This window comes from Camarhynchus parvulus, chromosome 1A (assembly GCF_901933205.1).
Source record: "Camarhynchus parvulus chromosome 1A, STF_HiC, whole genome shotgun sequence".
NCBI lineage: Eukaryota > Metazoa > Chordata > Aves > Passeriformes > Thraupidae > Camarhynchus > Camarhynchus parvulus.
Genome location: NC_044586.1, coordinates 41,874,289 through 41,899,131, shown reverse-complemented (window position 1 = coordinate 41,899,131; position 24,843 = coordinate 41,874,289). Strand labels below are relative to the sequence as shown.

The following is a 24,843-nucleotide window of genomic DNA, read 5'->3' as shown; positions in this document are numbered from 1 at the left end:
GCCGCGGCCAATGGGCTGCGGCTCCGCGGCGGCGGGCGGGGCTTTCCGCCGACGGCTCGGGAGCGCCGGAAGCGACGGGGACGTGCGGGGCTGCCGCGGGGCTGCCGCGCAGCGGGAGCGGGAAACGGGCAGCGGCAGCGGCAGGTGGGTGAGCGAGCGGCGGGGGCCGGGAGCGGGGCCGGGAGCGGGGCCGAGCCGCGGGCCGGCCGCCTTCCTCCGCGGAACCAGCGGTGCCGGAGCCGATCCTCTGGCCCGCGGCTGCGGTGGGACGCGCTCGGCTTCTGGCGGGGCGCCCCGGGGCCGCCTCTGCGAGCACGTGCTCGGGGTGCGGAGCGTCCGCCCTGGGAAGCGGAGCCTCGAGGGACGGCCTGGGGAGCGCGTCCGTCCCTCCCGCGCCGGGGCAGCCCCAGCGCGGCGGGAGCGCTGCGGAGCCCCGCTGCCCGCGGGGTGCGCTCAAACTCGGCGGCGGGACCGAGCGCTGGGCAGGACGGCCTCCTCTGGGCAGCGGCTGGTGGGTCAGCGCCCGAGGTGGCTCGTATGCCTCATCATTTAATCCTCTTTGAAACCCATATGGGACAGAAGACGTTGCTTCTCACTTTAATTTGTATATTTGTTTTGAAGGGAAGGCTCGTCCTCCTTGTACATACATCTGAGAGTAATTTTAAACAATAATTCGTAGTGATTGTTTGGAGGCTACGTAAATCCCATTGTAAACACTTTCATTGATGTGTGTGGTGGGTATGTTGGTGCAGGATCAATATACTTACTGTTTTTAGAGGGATAAATAAGACAGGAGTGTGTCACTGAGCTCATTTCCTAATAAGTACTAGAATAAGTCTTCCAGAATAAATCTGTGTTACTAGTTTAACAACAGGATATGCTGTAATATTTTAAGTCCTTACTAGTATTTAAGCATCTCAAGTCTACTCTTCATGGTTCTTTATTCTCACTCATACTCCTTAAGGAGGCTCTTATCCCTCCATTAGGGTTTTCAAGGATAGTCTATAGATTCTTTATCTGTGGCTTCAAGGGAGCAAGGGCAGAAGTAGCAAAAAGATCTGGGAACCTGCACAACCAGTGAGGACAGTTTGATGCAGTGGTTTGCCCTATTTGAAGTGCTGTGGGTTGGTCTGTACTTTCAAGAGTAATTTTTGAGAGCATTGTGATTTTGACTGGTTATGGCAGCAGTATGGAAAGCTGCCATACTTTGTTGTCAGGGTGTTTGTGCTGCAGGATGGAAAGCCATGGGAGCAGTGGTGATCCATGCAGTTGTTTGCAGTGATGTTGCTGATGGAGCAGCCACATCAGAGCCTGGTAGAATATGCTTATCATGGCACTGGCACTGATAATAGGCAGGTCGGTAGCTGCTGGTGGTCAGGCAAAGATAAGTGCTAATATATCAGTCATTCTATTAATATAACCCCCAAAGCATTGCTTCCATTGCTCTTGTCCCAGTGACATAATGATGTAGTAAAGTGGAAGTCATGGGATTGTAAATCCTCATTAGAATGCTGCTGCTGTTATTAATTATATTCAGTTTATGCATGCTGTTTTAAGTCAAAATAATTGTGAATGGGTTGAGAAAAGTTGGAGGAAAACCTCTTGGTATCTAGGTGAATATCCCTAGACTTGTTGCAGTCATACTTCTAAGTGCTTTTGAAACTCTTACAGCCTAATATTGGCTATTAGGCAGAGACAGATTGTCTTTGAATCTCTGGTTTTTCTCAGTGCCTCTCTCATGTTATTTTCTTTCCTGGTGTGTTAGATTTTTCCCTCTGCTCTCACACTTGTGCTTTTTAATTTTTCCAGTAGGACTGTGTCTATTCAGTGTGTTTTACCTGTCCCAAGTACGAGGGGAAGATGAGAAAGTAACTTTCTCCCCCAAACCCATTTTTATTTGCCTTGCCTTCTGTCTAGGTAAGAGATACCGGGATATCTTTGAGGATTATCAAATTCAGAGTCTAATTGCTGGAAGATAAAACAATATTTTCTGTCTTTATATCCTCACAGCAGGAATCATTCCAAGTTTTATAGTGCTGTTGCTAATAAGTTACATCTCTCCTGCATCTTGTACAAAAGCGTTTGAGCTTTTTTGAGAGCTTTCCAAAGTAGAGACGATAGACAAAACAGGCTCGCATTTGTCAGTCTCTGCTGTTTATCAAAGTAACATTATAAAACCAGATATATCCCAGTGGCATGGGAGGCACTCCAGCTGCCTGTCTCTGCATTTGCTTTGTTCACATACGGCAAGATGTAGCCATCTGGTTCAGGAAGCTGTATGTGTTGAAAACAAAAATGTACATTCTGCAGAAGGATGATAGCACACACAAGAAAATTTAAAATCCTGGAGAAGCAGATACTTGTAGCCTTGATGAAAATTGATGTCTCAAGTAAGTGTAAGCAGACAAGAATTGTGTACAAATGTTTCAAAGTACTGGAGTGCTTTTGCAAATGCTTCAGGAGGGTGCAAAAAATCTGAAGGGACCTGTGTAGTCTGCCTGATGAAAAAACATATATTAGCATAGAGCAAAACATAGTGCTCTATAATTGGAGTAAAGCCATTCTTGGTGCCTGGCTACAGTAGAGCAACTTGTGATGTGTTCATAGAATGACCTCTGCACTTACAGAATGTGTTTATTTGAGAGAAGACTTTGCTTTAGGTAAAATAGTCACCTCTGATCAAAAATAGCAAGAGATTGTTTAAATTAATATAGCAAGTGATTATATATAATAATATTAAACATCAACTGTTTTTTTGGTTGTATATGCTAATGGAAAAGAGTTAATCAGGATGAGTTATAGTATTTGGTGTGAAAGAAAACCAGGTTTCTCTCATTCTTTGTTTCACAACAACTTCGTACCTACTGAGAGAACAGACGAATCTCAATACAGCATAACAAATTTGAGATTTGAGCTCTTGAGTCTTTGTTAATGGAATCTTCTGATATTGATCCTAAGAGTTTAAACTGTCCGTGGTTGTTACTAAAGCTGTGTTAGGTCACATCAGTTAAGAAATGGAGTGTTTTCTTTTTCTATAGAAACAGATAAAAGGTGCTCAAGATGCTGGGAATTGCATTTTCTTCCCTTCAAGCATTTTTTTCTTTTGGTATTTTCAAATAGAGCCTTATTTTATCTCATTGTTCGCAGCTAAAATTTGTCTGTTTTGAGTTCTGTATAAAATTGGTCTTCTACTTGTTTACCTTGGCAGCATTTTAACCAATGTACTTGATGGTTCATTCTGCCTGATTAACTTTCCTTATTTCATTCCTCTAAATGCAGATGAGATTTTTTTCCCACCTGCATAGTTGCTTGTGGTCTAGTGTATGTTTTTTTGTCAGTCTGTTGATAGTCTATCTCTACCTTTTTCCAGCTTGTGTTTTTGTTGAAATACTGGTCTTAATTCTTGCTCATTTCAGTGAGGTCCAACAGTGATAAAAAAGGGAGTGTTTTTATGAGCTTGATTCCTGATAAAATATTGGGTGTGTATGTGAATGTTGGTGCCAGTGATGTGTGTTGGGATGTTGCAGGTGGTTTGACTGACAGAGCAGCATGAGGTGTAAGTCTGCCCTCAGCTTCAGTAGCACTTATCTGAGATATGTTGCTTTTTGAACATGGTGTTCAGTTAACAGTTTCAATAACTTCTGCAGGCAGAAGGACAGGATCACTATTGTATTTGTCCAAATGGAAAAAAAAGCAGCCCACTTGAAAACCTCATCTGAATTCAGCTCCTGGTATTTTGCTGTTAAAAAAGTGAGGGTTGCCATCAAGTACCTAAATCTCTGTTAGTGTGAGGGGTGGGTGGGCTGTGGATGGTGAGCAGTGGAGGGAGTGGGTGCCGTGGTCACTTCAGGTGGGCAAGTACAGGCAGAAGGAATGGTCCACCCTGGGCAAGGCCTGGGCATGAGGGGACCAGCAGTGAAGTGTTTTAGGGCAGAGCACATGATGCCTTTTCAGCATCGTGATTTTGTCTTGCCCTAGCTAATTCTGTCCCTCCTGGTACATAAGAACACAGAAATGTTCAAGTACTGTTCTGGGCACAAAGAAAAGGGGATGGTAGGGACAGCTAAGAGCACACAGAGCATCCTCCTGGTAATGTGGGAAGGAGGGCGTGGGGTTGGCCTAAGAGCTGTTCATGCACATATAGCCCTGGTGTGCATTTTAAGGCTCTAGAAAAGGTCAGTGAAGTCCAAAATAAAGAAAAGTTGAGGCAGTTACTGTGAAAGTGCCAGGAAGGTGCTTCTGATGGTGCACAATGCAGCAATATGAGCAGTGGTTTCAGAATTAGTGACTCTTGCATGGAGCTTACTGGAGAGGGCAGGGACTGTGGATCCTCTCGCTTTTGTCCTTACCAAAACTAGGATCAGCTGGTTGGTTTAGTCAGCTTTTGATTTATAACCTGTAGCTACATCAGACTAGCTTTGTGTCTTGGTTGTAGAACAAACTTTAGGTCAAGTCTGTTATAAAATGGAACTATAATTTAAAGAAAAATAATCTGGTTTGTTTGAACCAATGCTAAGATTCAATCTCTGAACATAGATGCATCTTGTAGTTGAGGAAAGAGCTTTTTTATTCACTCTCTTTTACCAAAAGAAAAGTCTTTGTTAGATCAAGCTTTTAATTAACTTCTCATCACATGCAACTGAATCTTATTTTTCTTTATAAAGACAGATCACAGGATACAGGCAGTTAAAACATTTAGATTGTACCTGTCTGGTTTACTTAGTAGAAAAAAATATAATTATGATGAATATATTTGTATTTTTTGCTAACCTCAGTTTCTATTTTGTGTAGGTAGGTAAATGGATCTTCAGAAGCAGAGTTGCTAAAAACTAACAGAAAAGTAAGTATGTAAGTGTTGGCTGTATTTTGCAGAAGTGTATATCAGAACTAGTGCTACCTCTGTTTACAGTTAATAAACTCTTTTATGTTGATTCTTAGCATCTGTACTAATCAGTAATTTTGTGTAGCCTCCGAAGTCTATTTCCAGTAAAGTGTTTTTACTTTGTGCAAGTAGGTAACATTATGTATTTCTCCTTCTGAACACGACCTGCTGTTACTTTTCTGTATTGACTGTTTTAACAGCTTTTTAAGCTAGAGCTGCTACTTTGAAGGGAAGGTTTGAAAAATATAATTCTAGCAGTTGCATATGTACTTTCAGAGTTGTATAGTAGATAATTTGTCACCTTTATAATCAGCAGAAAGGTTTGAACTCCTCGAGTCTGTGTTGTCTAGCACAGCATGAGTAGAATCTCTTAGGATAATGGTGATTAATAATTATTAACTCTGCTTCCAAAGTCACTTTCCTCTGAAAAGAAGTATTTTTTTGTTCTGCTGGCTCTTAATTTAAAACATGAAGTACCTGCATGTGAAGAATGTATTGTATGCATGTAATCAAAATGTGGGGCTTTGTACTAAGGAATTATGTGCTGCATTTTGATCTCTCTCCAGAGAGAGTTGATGAAATAATTCAAAGTTATTATATTTTATTTAAAAGAAGAAATTATTTAATCTAATAAATAGATGTTGAATTATTTCTTTAAAAGTTACAGTATTTTTAACAGAACACTATTAAAATTGCTGTGAGGTGTGTGTGTATGCATTTGCCTGTACATCTAGTATTTGCAATATGCATATATTTCAATAGAGTGGTTTATAGTATCTCCAAGTCCTGTCATTTTACTGATTATACAGGACTAATTTCCAGTAACCATGTTCTTAACCATACTGCGAGTTATTTTTGCTCCAAGTACATTACATACTTTCCATATTTTAAAGGGCTAATAATAAAAAGTGTACGTACAGAGCTTGTACGTAATACATTGTATTGGGAGAAATTCTGGAACCTTTATTTTTCTGCTCACTGTTCCTTTTGTCTATTCATAATGGGTCTGGTTTTCACTAATTGTATTTTCATTGTCCTAAGTGGCCTATCGAAGGGATGAAATGTGGTCCGAAGGGCGATACGACTATGAAAGAGTTCCAAGAGAACGTCTCCCTCCAAGGATTCATGGTGATGTAAGTGTGCAGTAAGCATTGTGTAGCATTATAACATTATACTGTACCCTTATACAATGACCTGTACCATAGGGAATGCATTTATGTACCTGTGTAAGTTCCTAGTATACCCCAAGTTCATTTTTTCCCCTGTTCCTTGAAGTCAGCAATCTGGCACATGCATCTGCACAGAAATAAGAGGCTGCCTACTGAATTAAGTATTGGTTTCTTTTTTTAAATTTTCAAATCTGTTGGAACTGTTTTAGAATATTTGTATTTTGGTAAAGTGATTTTTGGTGTAATTCTTCGTGTTATTAAGCACAGCATTTTTAATGACTTCTGGGGAACAAGAGGCCATAATACTATTACATTTTTCCATAGTCTTTTTGTGGAGGGATAGAATGTAAGAGAATATTGCAGAAGGTAATCTCACACCTGAGGAGTTGCAGCTGTACCAATCACCAAAGATTAGGAACAGGCCTGCCCTTAATAGGCCACAGCTGTGTCCAATAAGAAGACGAGTGCTACGAAAGAGTGGGTTAGCTGGGTGAGGAGAGAGATGGGGTTTGTTGGTTGGGCTGTGAGGGGAGCTGCAGTTTGTTGGTTGTGCTGTGAAGGAGTCAGTGCTGTGAGGAGCTGCACATGAGAAGTCACCAAGAAGGTATGGGAGCTTCACAATAGGATGACAGCATCTTTTTATATTAATATTTCTTTTAAGTAACTTGATGTGGTAAAGGAACTTCTTTCATGATTGTTCTTGTCACCAACAAAGTTTTTTTTAAAATGTTTATAGGAGAAGAGGTTTTTAACAAGTGTTGAAAGTACATCTTTGCTAAAGTTGTGCTTTGGAGTCCTGTAAAGGAAGCGCTTTACAAGAAGAGTGGCAACAGAAATCTGCTTTGTCGATACAGAGTCTTTTGTGGTGTGTTATGTATGGTATGCTTGTAAAAGCAAATGTAGAGGCTGTGCTATAGAATAACTTCAGAATGCTTTTAGGAATTCTCTGTTCCACAGAGTTGTGCAATTTTTTTTAATCCCTTGTCTGAAGTCTCCAACAAATAATAAAGCAGATTGTAGCTTTGTCTTTGGAGGTATTACGCTGTAAATAGAATTATAAGAATATTTTTTGATATTTCTGTTTATGTCCTTGGTAATGTGCTTTTGGCAAAATAAAATTTCAGGTGCCAGTTCCTCTTATCTGATTTCCTTTTTACTTATGGTAAATATTGAAATAACACCTTAGCTGATTTAGTGCATCTTCTGGGTTCCTTCCCTCTGTTTTGTTTTCAGCTTGTCTCTTTGGAGACTTTTGGTTACTCTACATAACTAATTACACAGGCTTCTCTATTTGGTAATTTATTGGTGGTTGGCTGTTCTGTGGCATTTTTGTTACTGTGACAGGCAAAAGTAACATTTTTCATTTTCAGCAAGCTGGAAATCAGATTGATTTAGCTACCTTTGATTATTTAGCTACCTCTTTCTCCAAAATGCTTATCAAGATAGGATAAGAGGAAAGGCAGAATGTATTTTCACAGACATTTTTTCAGTTGTTTGACTAATGCGTGGCCAATTTAATTTAACCATTGCATCACTGACATTTCTAAATTCCCGTAATCTTTCAGGCTGTCCAGGGAACAATGTGTGATCAGGCATTTTGAAAATTCATAGTCTAAAAGATGTGATGCACTCATTTTGATGCAAATGTTTACTAGATAGTTCAATGTTTACATTACACGTGTTTGGAGCTGGGGTTGAGGGGAGTAGCAGAGTACACTCATCACAATTAATAATACCCATCTGTACCAAAACAGCACCCCCAGTAGCTGGGCAAACCAAGATATGGTGTCTCTCTGCCATACTGAAAGATGGATATGGAGTTCCTTCTCATACAGCTCTGTAGATTCAAGATAGTTAGAAGGTACTTTCTGTCCTTGTAAGCCTGAGCTATTGTATTTGTGTCCACACGTAGAAGTCTGACTTAATTTTGATTAAACAAGTGAAATGGAATTAATTTGTTCAATCTGTTAATATGCTTAGTGTTTACTGCTAGGTTAGTATGTTGGAAATAAGATATGCCAATGATACAGAATGAAGTATCTTTTTTTTTAAGAGGGCAAGAGATGTGTCCTCGTCTAAACTGGGTTCTAATTGTATATCAAGTATAGATAGTAGTAGAAACACAGTTACTGTTAAAGAATGAGAAATTGCAAGCACTTGACATAATTGTGTGAGTAGGATACTCATCGAGTTTTCAGGTAACTGTTCTTCTATGTGTCAGTATAGTTATGTGGGATCTTCTGGGTGAGGTTAAAGCATGGAGCAGTTTTATTTAAGCTGCACAGCACATCTTTGTAAGACACCAAACTAAAAAAAATAATTATTTGTGGAGGATGTTTGATGAGGTAAGAGTAGATCAAATGTTGTGAATATTTATGTAGTCTCCATTTTGCACCTGTATGGCTGTAGGCTGGCTTTAGACTGCCCTGTAGTCTGTTTGTTGGGTGGTCTCTGAAATCAGAACTAACTTTTTTTTTTGCATGACAATATTTAGCAGTTTGTGAATACAATGTATTTTTCTGCAAAAACTATCAGTGCGTTAGACTGTGACTTCTTAGTGTTAAAAAATTGCTTGAGTGTCTTCCCCCCACCCCAGCCCCGCCAAATTGCACATGCTGACTCGAGTCTTTGCATTAGTAGCTTAAGGCCCATTAAAAAAAAGTCTTGCTAAAAGAAGAAGATTTAAAATACAAAATCTTGCATTCATGTTTTCATTTGCTTTTTATTTGCAGTTGACTTATATAAAACTTAGTTCTAGTAAAATTGAATTTGTATCTTTTGCAGCTGTGCAGTTTGTACTTAAAAAAGAATTTCTTTAGTTGACAAATGGTATATGACATGCTATTTGAGGGAAATAAATTTGTGTTCTAGCAAAAAGCTGCTTGAAATTTGTGCTAAAAGAAAAACCAAGTGTTAAAATTCTGCCACTTGAATTTTCAGATTGCCTACTACATTGTATTTAGTGTGTGTTTATCCATTCAGATTATGGAGCAAGGTCTATCTTAAAATACAGTCTCTGCATTATGGAGGATGTTATGGACATAAGGAAAATTGTTAGTATTTTCAAATGGACTCTTATTTTTTTTGTAGGCATCACAGGTGCAACTTTCTTTGTTGCATTCTAAAGATAATGTAAAAATCTGAGGAATACATGTAGCTAACCGATGCTCAGAAAGTAGCTAATGCTACTGCTTATAAACTTTCAAAAGACAAACCATGTTTAAGAATTTCCCTCTATAATTAAACTTGTAATGCCTAAGGATTGAATATGAGTAGTGTCCAGTTAGATTTAATAAGTTACTCCACTGTCAGATGGGCATGGTTTTTAATGTTTGCTGTTTCCCTGTGCAGTTTTCTCTTTTAAGTTCCCATATTTAGAAATAACTTGGTTCTGCATTTGTTTGTGCATTACGCATTTTCAGCTGTTAAAAGCAATATGATTTTGTTTGTTTTGTGGTTTAGGGTGATTACCACAGAATAGTAAACGTTGTGCCCAAGAAACCAGGCCTGCTTGAGAGACCCGGGGATGGGAGTTACAGTCGCTATGACGATTACGGTCACGCTGAGTACAGAGACTACAACGCGGGTCGGAGTTTCACCCACGACCGAAGAAGTGGCCCTCCACACCGAGGTGTACATAAGGTGATTCTTCTCTCATGTTTATGATATTTATTTTCCCATTAAGACTTCAATACTAGGTAATTAAAATACTGGAAAGGTCATTATTGTTGCCCCCCCCTGCAACCCAGCTGTTTGAAATTCTGTGATTTCAGAGTGTTGATGGTAATTTATATTTTGAAGACAAAAGTCTTCTTTAAGTCAGAGCATGTATATATGCTTTGGAAACTTCTGTAGTTTGTGTTTTGTATAGCATTGCAAAGTTGCTCTTTTCAATATTGACACAGGAAAAAAAAAGTAAATAGATACAGTGAATAAATTGAGAAAATATTTATTGCAAGGGGTAATATTTTTTTTTAACTCATTAAATGCTTTGGTTTATTAAGTACCATTTGGCTACTAACTGTACTTGACATCTGACATTGAGATACATGTCATGCAGTTGTTTTGCCTGTATGTTTTGCAGGATGAATCAGGATACAGATGGTCAAGGGATGATCACCCTACAAGACCTGAATACAGGTATTTTTTGATTCTAGTAGTGCCATGCATAGGCTGCAAATATTTAGGGCATTTTACTTGGTCACCAAAACAGCTGGTAGAGCAGACCAGTGAAATAACAGGGAAAGGACATCTGTTGAAGTAAAAGACAAGAGTGGAAAAAAAATGGGTTTTAGTTGTATTGTTTGAAATAGAAATTAAAGAAATTATATGATATGAAAGTCTCTAGTTTAATAAGGATAGGAGGCATCATGATAACATCATTAGGATGGTAACCTGGAAGTGTAAGTAATTTAATGCATCTCTGATGAGTCACAGTTCTTGATGTGATGCATGATTTCAGAGAATTCTTTGTTCTGTTATTTGATTCTGCAGCTGCAGTACATTGGGGCTACAGTATGATGATGCCTGTGCCATTTTAAAGGTTGGTAGGATAGATAATAGGATTATGAAGTTCACCACAGCCTTCTTCTGAGCTCCCTGTTTTCTCAGCTGAACTGATGAATATATATTTCCATCATATGTAATGTTAATTTCTATGAACCCTTCTTAGTCTGTACCTCAGCTTCCCATTTATGAGATCTAAGGACTAGTAGTAAATCATAGGGCTGTAATACACATATGCCTGCAGTGATGTTTGATATGGATTTTTTGAGTTAGCAAATAAAGTGCACAGGATAGTGTTACACTCAATTTATGGACAAGGATGAAAGTCACCTTAAATACTAAGACAAGAATTGATTGTTAGTGTAGGTGAAATATTAGCAGTCTGATCTAAGAATGTCATCTGATGGCTGTGCTTTTATATGCCACATCCTGCATTTCCAGTTCTTGAGATGTCTATTTTGCCAGCCTGTATTTGTGGATATTGCATCATGGTGTTAGTCATAATATCATAGAATAACTCCTTGTTACAACATGTATTTAAAACTATGGGTATACCATACAAAGATCACCTGAAGTAACCAAGTTAGCTATAGACACCTGACCAGTTGGAAAAATTGCTGTTAAACCAGCAGCAAGTTAAAAAAAACAAACTGCATGCAGGTCAGAAAAAGTTCAGACAGGGCAAGCCTTAGATTTGTGGTGTTGTAAACTCAGTATGATGCTGTTAATAGCAATATCCACAAGGCCACATAATTGCAGTAGATATCTATTCCATTGAGTGGGATGCTTTAGACACAGCATGGATGGATTATTCTATAATCTCACCATAAAGGAAGTCCGTCATGTATCGTAAGGGTCTTGGTGCAATAGACTTCTTTCAGGATTGCATTCTTGGGGCTAGAAGCGATAATAAAAGGTTTTGAACAGGAGTGCTCAGTAAAAATTTGTGTAAAAGTTTTTCCATATTTTCCTCTCAGTTTAAAAGAATCAGGGTTGTTTAAAGCTGAGGAAAAACACCAGAAAGCCTGAGAAGACCGAGTTAGCGTCAGGCAGTTTATTGTACATAGAACAAGAGTGGCACCCAGTGGTCAAAAAGATTGTCTTAATGCATCCTGATTTTTTCCTTTCAAAATAAGGTTCAAAAAAGTGAGGTTAAAATGTCAGCTCATTTTGTTGAAGGCTTTATAAGTGTGTTGTGTGGTATATGATAGTGCCATCTGAATATGTATTATATACTTCAGATTATATAGGGGTTACACAACTGCAATAATGCTATGGAAGAACTTCATAAAGATCTATGGTTCAAATATATTTGGAATTGAATGAAATCCTACTGATTCATTATATAAATATAGCAAATAATCTTGAAAGTAAAGTCTTGTGATCAGACTACAAAACATTTGTAGTGTTCAATGTTTGTAATAAACTTAATTACGATTCTTTGCATATTGCCCACTATTGAGCAATGTAGTGGATCTCAAGGAGGAAATCAAAGTACATTTCATGGTATATATTGTCTCCTGTGGTGAAAATGCTAATTACTTTCTATTTCAAAGACATTTGCTCCACAAAATATGATACTAAAAAAGTTATTTTGTGCAAAAATGCCTTCTCTTTGGATATGCTTAAAGTTATTTTAGTTAAGTTCTTTGTAGTACACATAATTCTTTTTTTTTGAGGAAATAGGAGGAGGTTTAAGATGGTTTTAACCAGAAGGATTTTTTTTTTAAATTACATGGAGCATGGCTAAAGCATAGTTAGAAGCTAGACAGTCAGAAGATTGTATTTAATGGGTTTTCATAGTTAGTACAGTGACTTTAAATTCTTAAAAATAATAGCTCATTTATTGATTGAAATAGTAGCTTTCTTTATTATTTTTAAAATCGTAATCAGCAGCTAAAAATGTGCTGTAAGAAGTTGTTGTCAATATGATGGCATTTCCCTTTGAGTAGTCATCATTCACATTTTCCTGGTTTGGTTTTTGAAAACATACTTGTCAAAAGGTACTTTCTTATCTCTTACCCTTTGTATTTTTCTGCCCCCTATGTTGATTTAGAGTGCTGAAAAACATTACTTGAGATTCTCCTGAAGTAAAATGCTTCCTATCTGTGATATCAAATGTCCTTAAGTGAGTTCTGTGTGCAGTTTTGGGCACCACAATATGAGAAAAATATTAATCTATTAGAAAGTGTCCAAAGGAGGGTAACAAAGATCATGAAGGGCCTTGAGGAGAAGCATTTTGTGGGGCAGCTGAGGTCACTTGGTCTGTTCAGCCTGGGGAAGAGGAGACTGAGGGGAGACCTCACCTCACTGAGGTTACAACTTCCTTGGTAGGGGAAGAGGAGGCGCAGGCACTGATCTCTGCTCTGTGGTCATGAGTGACAGCACTTGAGGGAATGACCTGAAACTGTGTCAGGGGAGGTTTGTGTTGGATATCAGAAAAAGGTTTCTTACCCAGAGGGTGCTTGTGCACTGGAACAGGCTCCCCAGGGAAGTGGTCACAGGACCAGCTTGACAGAGTGCAAGAAGTGTTGGATAATGCTCTCAAGCACCATGGTGTGACTCTTGGGGATGTCCTGTACAGGGCCAGGAGTTGGACTTCAGTGATCCTTGTGGGTCCCTTCCAACTCCTTGTGTTCTATCTTTCTGTTAAATGGTAATTCTCCTAAACTTTGCTGTTGAAGAAACCAGCAGTTAGGGATTTTTTTTCCTTTTTTTTCCTATTGTTTCTTCAGTGGTATTTTGTTGGGGTTTTTGTAAGTTGCTTGTCTTTTTCTTAAAAATTGGACATGCTTGCTTACTTAGCATTTGTAGAGCTGTGGCTTCAGCTGTGATGTGTCTAATGACCAGCAGCAGTTCTCCATGAGTGACAACAGGATTACAGAGGTTCTAGCACTTAGCCTACTGTCTTTTTTTTCTTGCCTTCTTCCATATAGAGTTATGCTCCAGTTTCCAAGCAGCTGTCATTTACATGGTAGACATTATCATGTCTGGCGCTGAGTGGAGCATTACTATTCCTGCCACATGCTTTTTGAGGGTTTTATGCTGTGTTTAGTGAACAGCTGTCATCCTGACCATGACTTTTTTATGGTGAAGATACACATTTTATATGTAAAAAATAAAGGAATTCAGAGGATGTGTGGGGCATAGATTTCAAACTGAGTTCTCAGCTCTTTCTCTCCTGTCGTCACCTAAGGAGTTCTGAACTCCAGAAACTGATGTGAATTTTGTTTTAGCTGGATTTCAAGTGCCTTTTGGTTCAATTGTGGTTGGCACATACAAAGAATTGTACATCATAGTGTGGAGGAAACTTTCTGCACACATTAATGTCTTGGTTGCTGATGCTGTGAGAGAGACTTAGCAATTCAAAGGAGTAGAGATCAATTAAGATGTGACTTCTTTGTACATTTATCTTCTACTGATGTTGATCATTTCTGGAACTGTGTTAGTGCTTGTCTTCAGTGATATATTGGGCTCATTTATGCAAAGCACTCATGCATGTCAGATTTTTTAAAAAGTTGCAGGGAACTGTGCTGTTACATGTTGAAAGAGTCTAGTTTTGCAGTACTTCCCTATGGGCCTCATAGCAATGGATTTTGCATACAAGTTCATTTTTATAAGGTCAGATGAACTTTTCAGTGTGAAATGCTTTGGAAGATTGTTAGCTGCTGTTCACTTTAGTCATGCCAAATTTTAATCCTTTTGAGTGCACAGAGCATTACTTCATTCTTTCTTTTTTTTTTTTACCAACCAAACTGAGTTTACAAGATGTGAAATATACGAAACTTGGCAAGTTAAGATGGGTAAGACTCATCTTCAAAGAGAAATTACAAAATGACGCACTTGTAAATCCCAGCTACACATGCATTAAATTTGATCCTTAGAATTATCTGAGGCCCAGATTTTTGTAAAATAAGGGTTGCCATATTTGTGGAATAAGTAAAAAATAGACTCCTGAGAAGCAGCTTACATAGGACATTTTTAATATCCCCTCTTCAGCTGTATATATGAATAATTTTTTCTCTGCTAATGGAGGAAACTTGTTGCTACTATGTGTGTTTATTTTGTGTTAGATTTTTCTCCCATGTTCTAGGTTAAATTAGGAAGTAGTTTTAGTAGTCCAGTCTTTAATTCTAATGCATTTGTCCATCAAAACCAGATCTGCTTATTTCCTGGAGTGCTTAGGAAATACTTAGTAATAAATGGAAATATTGAAGTAATTTTGGTGCTACAAATGAGAGAAAACTGTCTAGCGAAATATAGAAACTTAATTGTAAACAGTTTGTGGTCTGTGAACAATTGAGATTCATCAGTCAGTTCTGTGTTTTGTTTTGGAACAAAACAAAATCAATGGCTTATTATCTTTTATTTGAAAAAAAAAAGTGGTTTTCTGAACATTAAACTTGCAATTACCACTTAGGGGGGTAAAGCATAATATATCTTGGGTTTTCTAGATGCATGCACCTTCACAGTGAGAATGGGTTTACTGCAGGCCATGGAGTAAATTGCAAAGTGGGGAATAGAAGCCCAGCAATCTTGGCTTTTTGATCTCTGCTTGAACTGCCCTTGCATTTAGTGATTAACCCCTTGTAAGTGCACAAAGTGATGACAGGATATTGTGGAGTCGTGGTCTGAAGATCGTACATTGAGAAGAAAATTGTACTTTGGTAAGAATAGTTATTCTAATTGAAAACCTTTGATGAGAGAGTCTCCAGATGGAAGTTAAGGGCCGCTGACTCGTCTCTGAATAAAGCAGCATTTAATTTTGAGAGTCCAGATGTGTCATAGGCCGAGGCGGTTATCTTTACATTGTCGCTATGCAATCACCTTTGAGTTACAGGGGGCAGTTATTTTTGGGGTTTTTTTTTCCTCCCTCTCTGTTTTCTTTAATTAATGAAATCGTGCACATGTTTAAATAGTGTAATATTTTAAAGCAGTATATTATATTGTGGGAGGCCTTTAGGCTTTGGATTTAAACTTTCTTATAATGTAAACTGATCTGTGTCTTGCTTATAGAAGATAAACTTAGCCAAAGGGATTTATGAGATGGTGCTATAAATGTACATAAGTCTGCTGCAATATTTGACAGCTCTTAAGGGACACCATATAAGAACCTCATTCTTTATTAAAAAACATATGTGGAGGGAAATAAATATGGCAGTCACCCAAAGAAGATGGTCTTCCTTTTGACAGAGATTGATAAGCAGAGTTGTAATCATACTCATTAGCACATGCCTTTTTCTTTTAATAAATAAATAGAATCTCTGCCAGAACATTGAACCTCTCAGGTATTCACATGGCTGAGTAGAGTAGCTTGTTTATTCATATACAAAATTACAGTTTGCTTATAATAGATCATTGTGGTAGATTCGTTATATCTGTCTGCAACTCCAGGCAAGAACTTGTCTGTTGAAATCTTTTGCTCAGAAACCCCATTGTGTTAAGCTGCTAGCTAAATTAGTTTATCTTGGCTTATGATATTTTGGAGGGTGGAGGGGGAAAATTAGAACCTTTTGGAACAAGATAATAGGTAATATACAACTTAAAAGTTGATTCTAGTTTACACTAAATATTTAATGACTTCATATTCAGTTCATGTTTTATTCAGCAGTCTTACTGATTCAGTCGTTACTACATTTTCTTTAAGAACTGTTTTCTGCTCTGCTGGCTGTAGCTCTTTTGTGCTTGGGACAACCAATTTGTTTGCAAACTGAGATTTACATTCCATAATTTGACTGTCATTACTCAGTCATAGTTAAATATATCTGATTGTATGCTAGCACTTTGGGTCCTGTAGGTCTATATGTTTTTCAGTGGATTTTAAGAACTCAGATCTTCTCATGCAGATAGCACATAGCATTTTAAAAAATGCCCTGTACTGAAGATTGAATTTAATCAAGAGCAGTTCAGAAATGTCCACTGGTGCAGGTCAACTGAAAGTTAAAAAGCTTCAGTTTGGACAAGTTTGATTTTACTGTTGTGATGAATCTTTCTACTGTTTAACTTGGAACTTGGAGGCTGTGTGAACGCTGCCTGTTTTCTTACTAGGAATTTTATGTCAAACTGAGTTTCTGCTCTGCTCATATGGGCCCTGTGTGCGTATATCTAGAATTATTCTGGAAATGTCATTCAAAGCAAGACTGCTGTCATTCCACTTCTGAAATGTTTGTCACTTGAGAATGGGGGGAAAAGGAGAGATTAGTAGGCAGGGTTTCAACTGTGAAATATTTTTGCCCCCAACCTATACTGTAAAAATATGGGGAGGAGATAGAAATTGCTTTTATTTTCAACTGGGATGTTTTTACATGTTTTAGCTAATTGTGTGGCTGAATTGGAAGGTGAATGTTGCTTTTGCTGCAAAATATTGTTATAAATTATTAAAATATAATATTTATAGTCTTAAAAATTGTTGTTGAATAAGGAATGGCCAGGTAGTAAATTGATTTGTAAGTATTTATTTGACAAACTTTCAGCAAACACATCAAATTTGGTAAAAAAACAAACCCCAGAAGTTCTCATCATGTCAATTCTCAACTGCTATCGTGTTTGACTTGCTTTTGATCCAAAGCTGTGTTCTGTTTTAAGGGTTTGTGGCTTTTTGTGTGTACAACTGTTTCCCACTGTAGTTTTTGTAAGGTTTTAAATTGTCATATGAAATTGATGTCATCATTGTATTTTTTTAACAGGGGCTATTGTGTGAGACACCTGTTTACTACAGGTGTTGATATGTTATGATGCACCTCTAATGAAAAATTCAGTAGTCTGTGCAAACTCAGTTAAATTTTGTGTTAACATTGATTAATTGTTTAAAACTTAGTCACATCTTGGGAAAATTATGATTTCCTTCTAATAAATGTTGTTTACATAATGCTAATAAACTGTAAGGAGCTCATCTGTTTACAATGTATGATAGGATAACGTGCCCAAAGATAAGATTATGTACGTTTCCACTGTAAGGGCTTGATTAACGTATTTCTTAAAGAAAGTCTTTGAAAAGCAAGCTTACCTGGTCCAGTCTTATGGCTAGCACTATAGATGGTATCAAAACTAGCAGGTTAATGCTGGATTGGGAAATAATGAGGCAAACTCCCATGGGTAGCACTTGATTATTCTGGAAAAGTTTCCTAACTACTTCATTGAAAAACAGCTAGCTTCTGAGACAGTGGGGGAGGGAAAGAGAAGGGAGTCTCCCTTCGAGTGCAGACAGCTTCTGTTAAGATGGCATCAAACTAATCTCAAAGCCAATGAATTGGACTGATGAATGTAGTCATGGCTTTCTCATGTTGAGGTGTATTTTCACAGAGGACTTTACCATAATTTCCCTTAGGAAGGTAAATTCTTCGTCTGTTAGATTCCAAGGACTTGTTATGTTTTGAATATACTAAACATTTTAGATTAAATTCCCATTGAGAGAGAGTGGGAATATTAGGATACTGGAGAGGAGAGGAAAAAGTTTAGTGTTACTGATAATTTAGGCATCCTTTTGTTAAGCATTTTGCTTCAAAGAGAAAATTTTTGATGTTCCATTTCCTTGTGTCTAGGGTGTTATGATCTACATCTGAGGAAAAATTCATAAATAAAGCAATCCATGATCTTATGCTGTTGGTATTATTTTTAAAAGATACTATTTTTGCATGGTAACAAATTATTCTCAGTGTTAGTCTTGACATTAGTTCATGATATATATTTGCATAACCTTAAAGATTCTTTCCTTTGTGTGCTCTGTAGAACTTGTCTATGAGCTGACAATAAATGCCTTTGTCTAGGTGAAACTGAATGTTGATGTCATTACACACAGCAGGGTTGGGTCAGCCAGTTGAGGGAATGTCTTTCTCTTCTGAGGTCTGACTTTTAACAGTTGCATGTGTTAAATTAAGTCATAACTTATCTAGCCTAGTATGCCTAATTATTTTTGAAAATTATGCTTGAGAGCATGATTATGAAATTTGGAAGTAAAATGGAAAAAATGTTTCAATGTATCGACTTACAGAATAATAGAACGGTTTGAGTTGGAAGGTACCTTCAAAGGTACCAATCCCCTGCAGTAAGCAGGACATCTTCAAGTAGGTCAGGTTGCTCAGAGCCCCATCCAGCCTGGCCCTGAATGTTTTTCCAGGGATGGATTATTTGCTCTCTGGGCAACCTGTTCCAGTGTTTCAGCATGCTCATCATAAACATTTTGTGGTGGAGCCTTCTTCTCCAGGCGGAACACCACCAACTCTCACACCTTTCCTCACAGGTGTGCTCCATCCCATTTGATAATTTTTGTTGCTATCCTTTGTACCTGGTCCAGCTGTCCATCCATGTCTTTCCAGGACTTTGGAACTGGGTACAGTGTATCAAGTGGGATCTCATCAGTGTAGAGTAGATGGGCAAACTAATTCATGTTTGATGAGTTACTAGACTCAGCATGCATTCTACAATTTTTATCTTGTTAGAGGCAGTTTTTGAAGCATTTTTACAAGGATTATCTAAGTAAGGTGAAAGATTATGTTAACAGAGGAGGCTGAAGTATAAAGCAACGAATTACCTTCTTTAAAACTTTTTTTCAGATACTGTTAATTTATTAATAGTTACTAAAACTTGTGTCTGTTAAGCAGCATTCTGTTTTTAAAATTATCTTTGATTTTATATTTATTACTCACAGCCAGTCAGTGTGGCTAGATATGTATGTCTGTTATTTTTAGGGGGAAAAAAGGAGTATTACTTCTTTGAGGCTTATTGATTCTAACTTTAAGTGCTCTAGAATTCTGTCAAGGAACCTCTTTTATTTATTGTAATTAATTAAAAGCCATGAATACAATAAAGAGACTGATTCTCCTACAGTAAAAGTATATTTCCACAGCAGTTTAAACTATCTAAGCAGGAGGCATTGTGGTCCTTCCCCTCTCCCTGGTTCTGTTTCAGGTGTTTGTACCTTTCACGTAGCTGGTTCTGTGTGCTAGCCCACCACAATTAATTAAATATTTGTCTGTCAGTTTTGTTGTCTGAGGGAAAATATCAATGCCAGCTTAGGCACAGAATCGAAATAGGGATCCAAGGAAGGTTGCAGAGTTCGGGATTGCAGCAGCACCAGTTTCAGTCAGTATGAGCTGTCATAGAGCTCCAAAGTTAACTATTATTATATCACTGAAATAACTGAAAGCATACAAGAGTTGCAAAAGGATTTTTAATAAGGAATTTACCCAAGCAGCATAGCTTGCCTATGTGTTAAATATGTTCAAATGAGTGATATTTATAATATATAGGAAATGGCCTACAAAAAGAGGCAAGAGATATTAATGTTTATTATAGAGACTGTAAATTGTAATGAAAGTGAAGGGAAAAAGCAAACTGGAAAATAAAAATGAGAAAGCCATGTGGCTGAATAATTTATAAGAGGAACTCTCAACTTTCTGATTTTGAACAAACTCTATACCTGACAGGAAGGAATGAGTTCACAAAAAAAACTCCATTATGTGTGATGGATTTTACTTCCTGTATGTATAATGTCATTTATATTAAGAAATCCAGAAACAGAGGCAGTAGTGTGCTAACTTTATTGAAATTTGCTATGCAGAAATCCGTACCACTATTACAAACGACACTTTGAGGCATATAAACAAGTGAAACCTATTTGACCTAATTGCTTCAAATCTCACTTTATTTAAGAATAAAAACAGAGATCTGTGAAGCATTTCTCCATTTTGAATGTTTTTCTGATTTATAGATCTCGTGAAGGGATTTGGAAGTAGGAAAAAAGTAATTATAGTAAGGGTAGTGTCCATCAGTATTACTGACATGAAGTGTTACTGCTTACAAACCTGTTCCACAACTTGCTCTTCCTTTTGCAGCTTTTTATTGATAGTGTTAGAAACTCAACCCCAAGAGTTGATCAAATCAGCGTATCCTTGAAGAACACAACTACGTGTTGTGTTCTTTTGCCAGTGAACTAATGGCATTCTGTAGCACACTGATGAAAAGCTTAAGTGCTCTTCCAGCAGCTATTTCATGGTTTCTGGGTTCTTCTATGGAAGGATTTTAAAGATAGCTTTTGGGGAAAAAGTAATAGCTTGCTGAACATAAAATTCACTTATGTCCCTAAAATAAAGTGCAAAAATCATTCTCTCTGGGGCTTAGTGTGTATATAAGACAAATGCTTGTCTACTTTAAATTGCTTGGCACATACTAAGTGTGAAGTAAATTCGAAGCCCTTAAAGAAAAGACACTTTTGAGGGATACCAATGTGCTTTAGTACCTCAGGGAAATGTTTTAAAACTCTTTTCTGTGTGCTGGTCTCTGCCTGAGGCAGGACAACAGTAAAAGTGCAAGTGCCTACTTAGGAATCTTTGTCCATTAGAACTTTGTCTAGAAGCTAAAACATTGACCAGTTTCTCTGATCCATTAGGGCATTAGGAAAAAAGAAAGTATGGAAAGTACCATATTATACTTCCCAGCTATTTTCCAGTTTTTAAGCTTATATTGAGATAGAAGATTTCAGTTGTTTCCATTTTGAATTAAGTTTGTTTAGGAATTAGTTTAGTTGCTACTGCGTAGAGTCATAAAATGGGAGAGGTTTATGAGCTAGGTCCCTGAGCTAGTTGTCTGAACTACTTTACTCTTCTGGGGTGATAGGCTGCTCAAAGAGCAGTTGTAAATGTTGTAGCTGTTTCTAGAAATTGTAATTTGGTCCATCACTTTAAGAAAATACTCCTTCTGGAATGCAAGGCCTGTGTTTTGTTTTCTATTTTAGAGAAATTGGGGGGCCTTAGGAAGCCCTTGTTTTAAAAAAAAGAAAAACCAAGGTCACATGCATTTGAATGCAGTTATTTTGTCTAATTTGATCTTAATTTATTGTCTAAATAGCATGTTTTGTCTTTATTCTTGATTTGCCTATTTGGTATTTCTGGATATCCTTTTCTGCTTGAAAGTGTTTCACAATGCCTTTTTCCATTTGCTTTCATGCAGAAAGCTGTTCATAAGATTACACTGGCAGGTTCTAATTATGTTAATTTCATTTGGAGCAAAATGTAAATATCACAAGTGCTCTAGTTACTTGCTTAGTCATAAAATGTTGAAAACCAGTTGTCAATAAGAAATCTTATTGCCATTTCAAATGTTCAAATGAAAGCCATTGAAACTAGGTACAATTCCTTCTATCTATGATGGTGTAATTCATTGTATTATTTTAGCTTAGGATAAATCTGCATAAGGATCTTTGGGCAATAACAAGAGATTATAGCAAATCTCCAAAGCAGAGCCTGAGTAAGTTGTTGGTTTGTTGCACAACTGTGTACTTTAGAAAGAAATGGAATGAGTTCTGGGAGAGGGGTGGCTGGAATCTTGCACCACCTACATTTACTTTGAAGATGTTAAAAGTGGAGGTGTTCTTGCTCTTCTTTTAGAGGCTGGGGGTGTTGTATATTTTATTAAATATTTTCTGCATCATCTGATTCATGTTGGTAGCTCTTGCAATGTCCTGAAAAGGCAGGCAAAAGGAATTTTAGTTTAACTTTTCCTCTCCCTCCTCCTTGCATCTGCGTTATGAGGCAGAAAAGGTATTTTCAGTTAAGGATTCAGTTCAGATCTTGACTGTTTTATCTCTTTGCACTGAAGTCTGGTGTTGCAGAAGCTATGTATAGCTTCTTCAATTTATTTATAAGTTGAAGATATAAAAGTGTGAGAGTTATTTCTAGGCAAGGTTAGTAATTAAGCACAAGTCTGTAAATGGAGTGTTTAATCCCTTTGAGAATAGCAGTGATCTTTCTCGGATGGAAGGGATCACAAAAACATCTCTGACTTTTTAATCTAGGTTATAGGCAGCACTCACCTGTGAATTACTGGAAGACCCTCCTGTTTCTGTTCCACACAGTATGCTGTTTTGTTGCCAGTGTTCAGCTCAGTGTCAAAAATGAGAGTTATGGTCACTATAGCTAGACCGTAATGTAGATTACTGTTCTAGTTGAAAAGTTGAGTGTAACGGGATATAGAAGTCCCAGGGAGTAGTGAGCATGAAGTATTGTAGGCTGTTGCCCAGTAGCACAAATTCAATGAGAGTGATCTAAGAGTCCTTTTACAGTAAAGCTTTTTCCTTTATTGCATGTGATGTGCTTCATGTACCCAAGTACTGTTCTATTCCTGGGCATTTCACATCCAGGAAGTTATTTCATTTTATTCTGGGTACTCTTAAGAGATTAACACAAACCAGCGTGTCAGTGTGTTTATCTTTGTTTCACAGAGCTTAAGCTATACCGCTGTTCAGTTTCTGTTCTGTGGGCAGCTAAAAATCTCCTCAGTGTTGTATTCCCTTGGTTTTCTGCTGTGCAGAAAGTCATACCTTTGTCTGTTCTGTACTTGTGTTTTGTCCTTGAGGAAACTGGAACTGATGGTGAACTGAAATAGCTGTCAGGCTGTAGCTCTTCCCCCAGCTGCCCTTGGTGAATGGGATATCACAATATGGCTGTTTTTGTAGCATTTCAGAAGCTCCTCCAAGACTGCCAGCTTTAGTGAGAACTTCATGGTCAAGTTTCATCAATGTTAACGAGGCTACTGCTTCCTGTTGCAACACTGCTGAGAGAATAAAATTGTGCTTTTAGGATTAAGTGTGAATCGTGAACACAAAATACAAAGACTTGAGGGATGCTATATAAAAGGGATTAATTCTGTATTTGTTGTTAAGGGCAGTAGCTCTATTTTAAAGTCTATTTTGCATCTCTATTAAATATTGTCCCTGCTCAATAAACCTTTTGAGTATGTGTTGGAATCTGAAGCATGTGCTTAACTGCTTTGCTGAATTGGAGCCTTCATTACCAAATTGCAGGTGTATGTTAGCTTAAGTATTTAAGGAAGAAAATAACTGTAAAACAATGCTTACTTTGTTCTGTTCAGTGTGTTACATTAATGGAAAACATCAGAAATGCTATGCTGTTGCTATGCTGTCCCAAACAGACTTAATATAGTTAATGGCATGAATTTTCTGTATGAGAGATGGTCTAGTTAAGAATTGACACACAGTGATTAAATAAAAATTAAAAAATTGAAAGTGCGATTCTATTTTGGGGTGCATAATATTATTTCAGAATGTGGCTTTCAAATATTTTCCTGTTTATAAGTGTGTTTCAATTACAGTTTTGAAGATTCTTATGTGGATATTAGAGCATTTATTATACATGTGCAATAGCTGGGGCTCTGTAAACATTACCATAATAAACTGCTCTGTGTACAAGGGTTTAATAACATGGTCATAAAAGCGTGTTTTACGCATGAAAGTGGTGTACTGGTCTGCCAGAAAGCTTGTGCTTTAAAAATAAATATTGTTTAAAGAGAGTGATTAAGAAGGAAATGCAAGAAAAAGTGCGCTGTGCCTAGGTCATTCCTGATAAATATCTGATCAATATGTTTAATAAATAAATAACGCCCAGTTAGCTAGAAAAAGTAGCTCAGTGCAGGGTTAATCTAGTATTCCTCAAGGTGAACTTACACTTCATGTCTGCTGCTACATAAAATGTTCATACATATAAAGATGTGCTTTCCATGCAAAAAGTAAACCTGCACTGTGTAAAACACAGCAGTGTCACAGGGGGTTTGTTTTGTGGTGCTGCCTCTGAGGCTTCTGTAGCCCAAGACACTTTTGGCACACGGAAATCCTTTGTCATCTGTCACAAGTATGGGCCTGTGCCTTGCTGTAGGAATTGTACATATTTTCTTCTCTACCAACATAAAACTAGCTGTAGCTACATTGTGCTCAGTGAGACCACGAGATCTTTGAGAGACACTCCTCTGTTTAAAATATTGGACTCTGTGTGAAATGGGAGAGAAGATGCATTCTGAATTACTAGAAATGCTCTGAAATCTCGGAGATTTTGATGGAGAGAAGCTGAGAAGTACTTGCTGCTCTTACCAAGGCATCTTCTGACCAAGGCAAAAGTGACAATTCTAGATTCAGTTGGCTCATATGTCTTTTAGCTCTGAGATTCTTTAGGACAAGTTTGAAATTATACTAGGGGTTTTTTCACCTTTACGCATACATGTACATTAATATGATTTACAAATAACCAACACATTTGTGTTGTGGTCTGGAATAACAATATTTAAATTTACTAGAAAGTTTTGGTGTTTATTAAATTATGGTTTTAAATCAGTTGGGTTTGTGACTTTTTACATTAAAGTTCAAAATTAATATTGTGTGTTGTGAGAAACATATTTAGGAGATATGTGTCCTCATATTTTCATTCAAGAGTTGACCTTGGGTGGATTCATAGGTGAGAGAGAGATATTCTGCAAATTTCTTTTTGTCTCTGCTGGATA

At 37.5% G+C, this 24,843-nt stretch overlaps 1 protein-coding gene across 1 annotated transcript in view; it reads left to right on the top strand.

The window, feature by feature from the left end:
- The first annotated feature begins 45 nt into the window (after window positions 1-45).
- PPHLN1 (periphilin 1) overlaps window positions 46-24,843 on the top strand; it is a 60,769-nt gene continuing 35,971 nt past the window's right edge. Inside the window, exons 1-5 of the mRNA XM_030959649.1 lie at window positions 46-144; window positions 4,792-4,840; window positions 5,924-6,015; window positions 9,514-9,693; window positions 10,136-10,191. Coding sequence (XP_030815509.1) covers window position 4,840; window positions 5,924-6,015; window positions 9,514-9,693; window positions 10,136-10,191 — 329 coding nt within the window. The 5' untranslated portion in view covers window positions 46-144; window positions 4,792-4,839. The remainder of the gene's footprint in view (window positions 145-4,791; window positions 4,841-5,923; window positions 6,016-9,513; window positions 9,694-10,135; window positions 10,192-24,843) is intronic.